The 11,191-nt window shown below is 39.0% G+C and overlaps 1 protein-coding gene across 1 annotated transcript; it reads right to left on the bottom strand.

Annotated features, from left to right (window-relative positions):
- Positions 1 to 1,076: 1,076 nt before the first annotated feature.
- syt4 (synaptotagmin IV) lies at positions 1,077 to 9,821 on the bottom strand. Its single transcript, XM_044097405.1, has 5 exons — positions 9,475 to 9,821; positions 7,059 to 7,666; positions 6,649 to 6,972; positions 2,600 to 2,720; positions 1,077 to 2,387 (listed from the first exon to the last, which is right to left on the bottom strand). Exons 1-5 carry the CDS (start codon positions 9,506 to 9,508, stop codon positions 2,068 to 2,070), a joined length of 1,407 nt encoding a protein of 468 aa, XP_043953340.1. The 5' UTR covers positions 9,509 to 9,821; the 3' UTR covers positions 1,077 to 2,067.
- Positions 9,822 to 11,191: the final 1,370 nt, after the last annotated feature.

The raw sequence follows: 11,191 nt of genomic DNA, 5'->3' as shown, positions 1-11,191 counted from the left end.
CAACGTGCAATTCCTGTGGCATAGTTATTGACTATAGCTTTATTGTTGAAAGTCACACTTCAGTGTCAGCCACTCACAGAAACCTCAGCTGGCAAAATACCTCCTGCACTACACTGCAAAAACTATAAAAACTTTTGGGGCTCTGTTGTTTACAGGGTAATTACCTTCGTTTAGTGTCAATTCAGTGTTTGTGAGGAAGGAAGTACCTTAGAGAGAGCACACTAATTTACTGCACGTAGTTTAGAGCATTCGGGTTATTGTATCAAAAGATGTCTGAAATGGAAAAAAAGAATCAGAGTGGAGGCAGAAAGAGTGAGAAATTCTGAGAAAAACACAGGAAAAGAACATCCTCCTTTTCTAAAGTCCGCTATGAAGCATCTGATGTAACTCTGTGCAAGTCCAAAAATAATGAAAGTCGGAGTAAGATGACAATGAGGAAGAAAGGAAGGATGAAAGAAAGAAAGAAGGAACAAAGGAAGGAAGAAAGAGAAGATGCTGAGACAACTGCACTTTTGCTGAACCACTTAGCTGAAATTAAATTCAGTCCTGATGACTTCATCCTGGACCACTTGGACTCAGAGGTTATTACATCATCCACCTGGAAATGGTCCCAGTGATGTCATCTTCGTTATGAAGGTTTGATACAAAGTACAAAATCTGCACAGATTGTGTAATGCGTTACGGATTTAAAAAGACCTGATGTGAAGTTAAATAGAATAGAACGATCCTGAGAAATAATCCTGCAATTACATAAATGTGAACATACACACACTCACACGACTGTATTTTTACCCATATTAGGAGTTTGTATTGTCTTCTGCTTTTTTTTTTTTTTTTTTTTTTAGTAATTGCATTTATGCTTAATCCAGACATTTCCCATAACCCAACCATAACTAGTATATACCTAAACCTCAAACAGCACTTCTTCTTATGGGACCCAGGCTTTTGGAGTCATAAGGGGCAGTCGGCCCCCATTTGTTAGAAAAATAATCCTAACAGTGTATGAAAAACAAGACCACACACACACACACACACACTAATGCATGCACACTTTCAACGCCACAGGGAGTAAAGTAAAAAAATAAAAACTCAGACTCGTGTTTTTTGTCAGAACTTGCCATATTTTATATTAAGTTACATACATTTACATTTCAGCTCTCTTTGTGCTCACAGTAACAGGAACAAAACACCTACAGTAAACATCATGTTACTTGCATCCACACACTCACAAAGCTTTGTCACTGCATACATCCTCTTCTGGAAAAAGACACATACAAACACACCCACACACATAAATGCCTCCGCAGCTACTCCACTGTCCCCAGTGCACTCAGTCTGTTGCAGTCAATTCGTAAACCACCTAATTTAGGCTCGTATTTCTCTCTCAGTCAGGATATATGAAATAACACTTAGACCTAAACTGAGGTTTTGCAAATCAGCAAAAAAAAAATTTAATCAATGTGATAAACAAAAATACAACATACATCTTTTAAGAATGAAACATTGGCATTATAAAATGATCTTTAATAGTCCACCTTTGTACAGCATGATCAGTCTTTGTTCTTTGTGGAATTCATATGATGGTCTATTGGTAACTATTTATCGGTGGAAGAGCTACAGAGAGACGAAGAATGAGCAGAATTAGATGTAGAAGAAAGGAAAGTGTAAAAGCAATATTTGAGACATTCTGCAACCATGGACAGTGAAAATTTGTTGTTGCCACAATGATAATGTTGCATGTTTACACAGGATTCTCAGTGGCAGTCTTTGGGATGGTTTAAAGCTTCAACATCCCCCACCTTCTAACAAAACACTACAGATAACTGGTTTAATGAATGATTGCAATGTGACATCAGTTGAAATATGATCTGCTCTATATAAAAGTCCACTCTCTTTTTTTTTTTTTTTAAATAACCCTTTACCTAACCCACTACATCCCCAGTCAATGTCCAATGAGTACTGGCCAATGGGATGTCACATCCCTCCAGTCCTCAATTCATCACTTTCAAGGTTGTATCAGTTCAGCTATGGGTAACAAAATCACCAAAACAGCTGTTATCAGCTGTATTATTCCTCTGACATGGTGTGCCATTTGGCAATCTGGCGACGTGGGTGGTCGCAGATTTCTCTCCAGTGCTCTCCGGCCGTTCCTGCTGCCGATGTGCCCAGCACCAGACGGCCAATAACAGTGTTGGGGTTGCGTGAAGTGCCATTGTCTGAGTCCATCAGAAGCAGCTCTACACTGGTGTCCCTCAGGCCCTCTTCGGAGGGCAGATCAAACACAAAGAGCTCGTTAAAGACCGGGTTGGGAGAGCATTTTTTCACGTGGGTCTTCTTCTTGCATATGCGCTTCTTTCCTTGGTACATATTCACTTTGACATATGGATCTAGATGAAAAGGAGTAAAAGAGCGGTTAATAAATTGCAAAGAAGGAAGAACAGCAATGGAAAATATCCATCTTTGGAGCAGTTGACTAGCACCCTGTTGTACCTCAAACAAAACATTTGGTCAAAGAAAGTCTTCCTGCAGATTTTCTTACCTGTTTCCGCAAACAGGCATCATTTTAATACTGAGATGCTAAGATAGAAAGCCTACGTACCGGTAGGACCATTGTTTTCAGTCTTGGGAAGATGCCGAGCTTTCAGGACTACCACAGTCAGAGTGTTGGTGGTGGATTGGTAGCACAAAGACAGCAGCAGTTCTCCTCGACCCAAGGACTTCTTTATGTGGGGATTGGGAATGATTTTTTTTTAATCAAAGAAGGCAATGGAAAAGATGGAAGGTAAGAAAATGAAGAGAGGAGATAAAAGGACAGGAGAGTTTTGGTTAGCACTTTCAAGCAAGACTTTTACAACAATTTGAAAACCAAAACAAGGCAAAATTTGTTTAATTCATATTAGAAAGTAAATCAACTTATTTTGACATTCATGTCTGCTTTAGACACTACAGGGCATAACATTATAACGACCTGAGAGTGTGTCAGCTTCCCTTTTGCTGCCAAACAAAATCCTATTGGTCGACCAATAGTCTCAAGCAGACCTCTGAAGTTGTGTTGTGATATTTATTATAGGAGCTGTGAGGCTGTCCCCATAAACCACAAACTGCAATGCAGTCTGAAACCTTTCTTTCTACCAAAATTATCAACCCACTGAGTCCTAGGGTGAACGGAGACTTGGTGTTACATCACCTGTCAGTGGTCATAAATGCATTCCCCCATTTCATTTCATTGAACACAGTCCTAATATATTACCAAAGCAAAAGTCTTAAAAGTAAAAGAAGAGAGATGAGTCTTTTTAGCCTTCCAGTCTAAATCCAAAATATATTTGTACTTTATGTGATTGTTTCTTAAAGGCATGCCCAAGCAGTTGATTATCCAGGACATCCATTATTTTCCACTTGAACATTTTTAAGAAATATTTTTTGGCTGTGTAGTTTTTAATGCATGCAGTAATCAGTTGGTTTGTAGTTCATCAAAACTATTTGAGCCACCTCTCTTGGTTGTTCCTTGGCTCCACTAAATAAACTCATGCTCATGTGTAGACTTGGTAAATAGTCAGTTATTTTTTCTGAGTTTTGATGCCCTAGAAGTACTGATGACTACACAGTCCTCCTGGTAGTTAGCTTAACATCAGAAACGTTAACAAATACTGCAATCTGGTTAGCAGAAAGGAATCTATTTCAGTGCTAGTAATTTAGATTTTTTTCTGAAAACTGTAAATATTGGTAATTTATAGCTAATGCACACAAATACAAATTCAATAACCATGAAGTAGACCAGTGCTGTTGATTGGTTTTCACTGTAGACAACTGAGTATATTCTTTTTCTGTTATTACCCTAACCCTATCATTATCAGATCTCAATAACAACATGCCTTATTAATGAATCCCTAATCTTTTCATTTGCAGGGCGTTTCTTCCCCTTCCTCTCCACACACACACACACCCACGCACGCCCACACATCTTCATCCACACTGCGTAGACAAGGTGCCTTGGCTGCTGCCATCACACCTAACTGGATTTCCAGCCCCTGAACATAGTTGCCATGGAAATGAAAAATTTTACAAAGAAAACTTTTATCCCAGACATGAAATTTAGATCCCAAAATACAAACATGTTTGTTTTCATCTGGGTAACTAAAATAAATGTTTGTTGTTTCGGGTCTACCTTCATCATCTAAAGGCGATTCTGCTCACTGCATGCTGTCTTGACTCATTGCACTAATGTCTGCTCCCATCCACCCACACACAGCAGAAAGATTCCCCAATGAGAATTGTCACATTGCCTCCAAAGAGCTGCATTCCATCAGCTACAACGTGTTGATTAAAATCGCTGGATGTAAAAACCTGCTTTTGGCAACTCTGTATTGATTGGCTGCACTGCTGTGCACCCACGCCCAGTCACATGAGGCAATGGGACACATAAGCCCCACAGACAAAGAGCCACCGCCCTCCTAGCAAAGAAATGCCTCCTGACTTACAAAATATCATGTAAGAAACTGCTAAGATGCCAAATTTGTGTAAATTTGCTGTATGATAAGCTGCTGAAATCTTTTGTGCAGCAGATTTGTAGAATTGTTAATAATTCTTCTCATCTTAGAAACAGACCATTAAGATATGCACAAAAAAATCTTTTATGAAACACTAATGGGAAAAACATCAATGAAAACAAGGATTAAGTTTATTAATATTCTGTTGATGGTGAAAAATACGAAGTGAGATCGGTTCAAGGTGGATATTAAAATCCAACTCCAGATTTTGACCCCTATTTCTCAGTTCCTTTCAAGATTTCACATATTTAAGTAATATTATTTTACTAAAAAAACTCCCTTTCCCTGGAAAATGGGTGTAGCTACATCCATTCAATTATTCTAAAATGACCATGGATCAAATATATTGGAAGAGTGCGAAAATTGCACCAAACATATAGTTGTGATTAGAGTTATATTATGACTTAATTCTCATATGCACTATACAGTCTTATATTTCCATCGTTGGTCAAAAATGTAAATTATTATCAGTTCCGTCCTGGGCATTATGAATGAGAACAAAAATGTATTTTACTCAGGCATATTTCCTGTCATAGTCATTGGAGAGCTACAGCTCCTTAAATGAATTCTGCAAAATTTATGAGATTTCTTTATACGAAAAGTTCAATACACAGGAAATGAGATGTTATGTCAGTGTAGTTCTCTCGGATGCCAGGAAAAGGCAGAAACAGAATCCAATAGTCTGCTCTCCAGAGATTTATAATGAGCTCAATGCACTACAGAGAAAATAATAAAGTGATAAATACATTATTTTGAGCACTTTGACAGTGCAGTATTAGTGTCCTAATTATATTGTTCTGTTTGGTCATAAGCATGATTAGGCACATGACTATGTTATTAGATGCATGGTAGACATTGTCTGGGGAAAATTGCAGAAAATGCCTGCAATTTACTTTATAGACTATTGAGTCTATAAAGTAAAACACTTGAATGTGTTACTTCAAGACATGAATGTAGAAATCAGGTGAATTTGGGCAAAAATAAGCAAAAAAAAAAAAAAAAACCCTACAGAAAAACCTAAAGAAGAAAACTCTATGGCATTTTAATTTGTCTGAACTGAATGCAGCACATCCCTCAGCAGCAGTATCAGGTTTCAAATCCATACCTGGAATGTTGCAATAGATCTGTTTAGTCTCTACGGAGAGATAAGCCTCCTGTTCTGCCTTTACCGCTGACTTCATTTAACATTAACTCTTTGTTACCAAAGACAAGACACTGAGAATGAATTAAATAAAATGCCACTTAAGCTGTATGTTTCTAATTTAGGATAAAGGCTGATAGTATCTTGCATTAGAAAAGCTCTGGAGGAATCATTATTGGGTCATTTGCACAAAGAACAATTTCATTTAACCCTAAAATATGCACCTGTGCAAATCTTTATTTTAATAAGTGAAAAGTATAAAGAGGGTCCAGGTAGTTTTAAATATGATTTTGGGGGAATAAATTTGGTTTGAGTTTGCTATTTTCCACCAAGTTGCTTTGCTGCAATGATTTTTACACTTAGAAAAAGGCTTTTTATGATGAATCGATAGATTTGGATCGCGTTATCTAACTAATGACTAAGAAAAAAAAACATCAATGATGTTCATATCTATTTTCTTAAATGGTTTAGTGCTGTTCAGGTCTCAGACCTGTGTGGGCGGTGGTTGGGTGGGGGTTGGCCTGCAGCATATGTCAGCAGTCAGCAGGCAGGAGAGGAGGCGAACCCTGGAGAGACTGTCAGACTCTCTCAGTAACAAACAACCAACCACAGATAAACTCACACCCAAGGGGCTATAACAATGAACAGTTTGAACTGGGTGAGGAAAACATCCATGACATTCCGGTAGATAAAAACTAGAAGATGAACTGAAGAACAACATCCAAGTCAGTAGCTGTTTCTGCAGTTCGTAGGTTCCCTCCCACAGCCTAAAGCTATTAATGTTAAATATAAATATCTCTGAATGAACTTAATTTGTCTTGACACAGTGTTGTATTGTGATGGACTGCCCATGAGTCCAGGGTGTCCTCCACCCCTCGCTCATTGACTACACCCCACCCTATAAGGATCACGTGGGTACATAAAATATGAAAGTACTTCCCCTTTTGTTCCACATCTTACCTTAACATTCCTCTTGATAATCTCTCTGCTCATTAGGACACGCCCCTCCGACAAGTCGATTCCAGATAAAGGTACGAGGGTCTCTCCAATGACCTCATCACGAGAGAACCGATCAAAGCTCAGCACCATGAAGTGAAGGGCCAGCTCGGACACTCGAGCCAGTGGGATCCCGTAGAAGCTGAAAGTCTCATCGAAAGCCGGGTCTAGAGTCTTCCGAAGGACTCTCGTCTTCACCCTGTGCTTCTTCTCCGGCAGCAGGGTCAGCTTGATGTAGGGGTCAGACGTAAGTGACTGCTCATCAGTTGGAGTCAGACCATGGGCTTCCTGGAGAAAATGTTAAGATATTAAAATGAGATTTTAGCGTGAAAACACTCAGAAAGCTCCCCTGAATAAATATGAATGTGTATTACCTTGATGTGAACAATGAATGCCTTCCTCTCTGCCTGGTACTCAAGAGAGAAGTGGAGGGTCCCTAGACCACCCTCCTTTTCGTCTCCCTGAGGCCTGTCAACAGCTGGGGTGGGTGCCTGACTCGACAGAGCGCTGGATGGGGAAGGTAGGTCGCGCCGTTCCATCGCACCAGGTTGAGTGAACCCTGTTTGTGGGGAAGGGAGCTCCAGGTCTGGGGAGCTGCGCACCGTCTGGTGGTGGTGGTGAAAAGGTTTGGTGGTAAAGTTTCCGTTCAGATCCCGCTTCTCAAGATCAAGGTGCAGGGCTGATCTGGAACCATTCGGAGTTGTGGCGGGTTTACCAGTACTGGGACTCATTGGCGTAGTTTGGCAGTTTCCATTGACATCAGTTTTAGTGGTGTCATTAGCTGTGGCTGCCGCAAACTTCTTTTTGCCGCTCAGGCTCTCTGGGTAGATGTCAACGCCTTTGAGCATGTGCACAAACTTGTAAGGGGGCGTCTTCTGGGACTTGGTGGTGTTCTTGCGCTGGCAACAGATCCAGGCGAAGGCTGATGCAGTGAAGACAAGGCCGAAAACACTCACCACAGCAACACCCACAGGCACTGCCACTGCAGAGGAGTTTGGAGAAAGGCAGAGGAAGAAATAGAGTGGAAAGAAAAGGGTAAGATTTAATAAGAAAACACATTTTGAAACAAAGCAGCATCTGGAACGCAAGCCACTGTGATTGTGCTGTTGCACTAAAGCAACTGAATACATTTTTCTTCTTCTGACACACCCTGCAGCCTGGAGTCAAATGAGGACAAAAACCAAGTACTGTTTTTATATTCCAGATTTGCCGATAATTTATTAACAAAAACTGCCAGAATCATAAATGGATGACCTGTAACTCCAGAGGTACCAAAATAAAGATAATGGTTGCTCAGAGACAGGAGTGGATTTCAACAGCAGGGAAGGTCATTTTACTTCACTGCCATTTTGTAGTTTTGTTCTTTTGGTCGCGTCAAAGCTAACATTTTCAGGTGTGAGACAGAGTAGCCTGACATTTGACATGAGAAATTTATTAGACTTTTTTGCCACAGCTTTTTATTGCTTTATGAGAATGAATGAATCTCAGCTGGTTTTCTAAAATAGCTGAGGAAGATTTCACAATATGTTATTTAGAAATGATTATAGTCATCTTCTTTCCACTCAAAAGCAGGGATGATTTTGACGAAATGCTACAGGGCAAGGCATTACCACAATTACAACCCCAGTGGATGTCGTTTCTCTCAAAAGCCTCACATGGTATTGCTATGGTGACGTTGCTGGGAAATTTGTCACTGTATGCTTTCTTTGTTTCGTGCTGCTGAGCTATGTCGCCCTCTCCTGCAACCAGATTTAATGGGTTGATTTCAAAAGAGGAAATGCAGTCCAATTAGGAGACCGACCCAGTGGAAAAGCACTCAGATTAACCCATCTAAAAAGAGAGATTGGATCGAGGCGCGGGGGTGGTGACCAATCACTCATGCACTTGCCTTTTTTATCTGGTTAAAGCTAATGTGTTAGATCATTTTTTCAGGTTTTTTTCACAGATAATAGTTGCCATGGCATGGTTAATGTGATATTGATGTGACAGTACAGCTCAAACAAAATTATGACAATAAACAGCTTTTCATTCTACATTATACCTGTATTAATAGACTGTCCAGTGCCATCTCTAGCTACTATATGTAGTAGCTAGAGATATATATATATATATATATATAAATATATATATATATATATATATATATATATATATATATATATATATATATATATATATATATATATATATATATATATATATATATATATATATATAAAACTGAATGAGACAACTAAAAAGAGACCTTCGGGATCATTTAAATCACAGCACTTGTACAAAATGTTTTCTGCTTTTTTAGATGATTAATATTTTAGTCTGTAATCCTGTGTGGGATGTTTTTCGAGGCTGCAATGACAGACAGATGGACGAAACATCGGGAGGGCTGTAATGCATGAGGACATGAAAAAATAAAATAAAACAAGCTGTAATTTTCAGGCTTTATTTCTACTAGGAAAACTCTAAATCTGTTAATTTCATAAAATTGAAATTGTTTTTGTTTTTTTTACTTTGAGTAAAAATGGATGTTTGTAGTTTTTTTTTTTCAACATCGATTGATTTTAGAACATTTATTTTTATCCATTTGTACATACTCACTTGTAGTCTAACTCCATAAAACATCTTAGTACAAAATTAAAGATTATCAAATTAGCTCTCAGTGCTTAAATATGACAAAGTTTTAGGAAGGGTTTGACGTTTATTTTAACTATTGTAAAGAAAAAAATTAATAAATGAAAAAGAACAAATTCCCGGCACAGACATATTGACTCCTTAATCAGGGTTTGGACTCACCGGGCTGCGCTCCGTCCTCCAGCATAGGAGCCATTATCGCTTTCCAAGGTGCTGAAAGCTTCGGTCTGTTTCCACACCAGGCGCTCCTTTCTCTCTCTCTCTCTCTCACAGCGAGACCGATCTTCTGATGGGTTCGGGGTAAATCTCGTTCTGATTCCGTTTAATAATATAAAGGCTGATTACAAAGCTTCAATAACGTAATGTATAGGCTTGTTTTTGGTTTTTCTTCCCAGGGAGAAGGATGCTCTGTTCGCTCCGCTGCTGCTGCTGTTACTCTTTGATGCGTGAGAGCGTCTCAGAGGCGGCAACACCCCGCTCTCTCTCTCCTTCCGTCTGCTCGTTTTCTGGGTCTCTCTCGCATCTTCTGGTCGCATGCTCCCACCACCCCTCCCATTCCGAGCCAACGCTGAGATCATCAGTGCTGACGCAGTGGTGACGGAGGCTGGCTGCGAAATCAGAACCCCCGGTGAAACGGCACAAAGAGCCTGCCAATGGCGCCTGATTGATTTTAAGGAAATGAGCGCTGTCAACCTGTTTCAGCATCCTCAGCTTTCTGTATGTCTGTTTTGGTTTGATAGGACGGAAATAAGACGTTTCCTGAAATCTGTTTATCTAGTCACTGAACCTGGTTCTAATGTGGAATTATCCAATAAGCTAAAAATCCAACTTTACTTAAAACAAGACAAACACCTATTTACCTAATTTTATTTATAAATTCGTATTTGATCTGGCACATGCAAATATGAGCCGTCTCCAAATTTATGCTTCAACTCACTGGCTTCCCATACATTTTAGAATTAATTGTCCAAGTTATTTTTATAATGTTTCTTCTTACCTCACCTGTCTGAGCTGCTGCACCCTCATCTCTCTCTGGCCCCCTGATCAGATGCTCCTGAATGTGCCTGAAAGAGAACGGAAACTTAGACTGGACCGGAGCTTATGCTGTAGCAGGTCGTAATTTTTCATGCTACATATAGCAATCTCATTATGTGGTTGTTGTTTTTTAAAAAATTTTGTTTTGTTTTGTTGTTTCACTTCATGGCTGGTTTAAAAGTATTTTGTGTTTTAGAATTATACATGTATCCTCATGATGGCATTTATAATGTTTTGTACAGCAATTTTGTCCTTTTAAGTTAAGGTGCTTTTGAAATAAAGCTGAACACGTTTTTATTTCTAAGTCTATTTGCATAAATGTGTTATATTTTATCTGTTCAGGTTGAGAGGAGAAAATATTGGCTAGGTTTTGCGACAGTTTAGATCCCATATGAATACCAATTTAGTAATTTTCTGCTTCTATTTCATACCTTAAAACATACCCATGTGCTTAAACGATGACATACAGTTTTATTCTTCATTGCATGTCATTGTTGATATTGAGTGTGGTCCCTGCTTCTGACTATAGTACTAAGATGTTCAAAATGTAATTTAATAAAATACTGCCCCTTGGTGTTCATGGAAAAAAATGCAGGAATGTTGACAGGCTGCACATTCATTACTTGCAGCAAGAAAAATTAGACTGAACATCTACCTTTGACAAAAAATTTGGACATTGAACATTATAATAATTGCTGTTTATAGGCATCAAGGGTACACTGAACAGTATGACTTATAAAACCGGCACCTAAGTGCTAAGCTTATGCTGCTTCACAAAAAGTTGGGTCATTTTAAAAAAACTTTGTGTCAACAATTCCTACCCAGTTTTTCTGTGTGGAGTTTT

The sequence above is a fragment of the Gambusia affinis genome, linkage group LG18 (genome assembly GCF_019740435.1).
Source record: "Gambusia affinis linkage group LG18, SWU_Gaff_1.0, whole genome shotgun sequence".
NCBI classification, from domain to species: domain Eukaryota; kingdom Metazoa; phylum Chordata; class Actinopteri; order Cyprinodontiformes; family Poeciliidae; genus Gambusia; species Gambusia affinis.
The sequence above is the reverse complement of the archived record's forward strand: the minus strand, read 5'-3'. Positions and strand labels throughout refer to the sequence as shown.

Excerpts from the sequence above, each read along its gene's own strand:
- syt4 (XM_044097405.1), bottom strand. The coding sequence starts at position 9,508 with ATGGCTCCTATGCTGGAGGACGGAGCGCAGCCCG. Across the intron at positions 7,667-9,474 it reads GGAGGACGGAGCGCAGCCCG|TGGCAGTGCCTGTGGGTGTT; the intron begins GTGAGTCCAAAC and ends ACTCCTCTGCAG. Across the intron at positions 2,721-6,648 it reads TTATCAAGAGGAATGTTAAG|AAGTCCTTGGGTCGAGGAGA; the intron begins GTAAGATGTGGA and ends CCCCACATAAAG.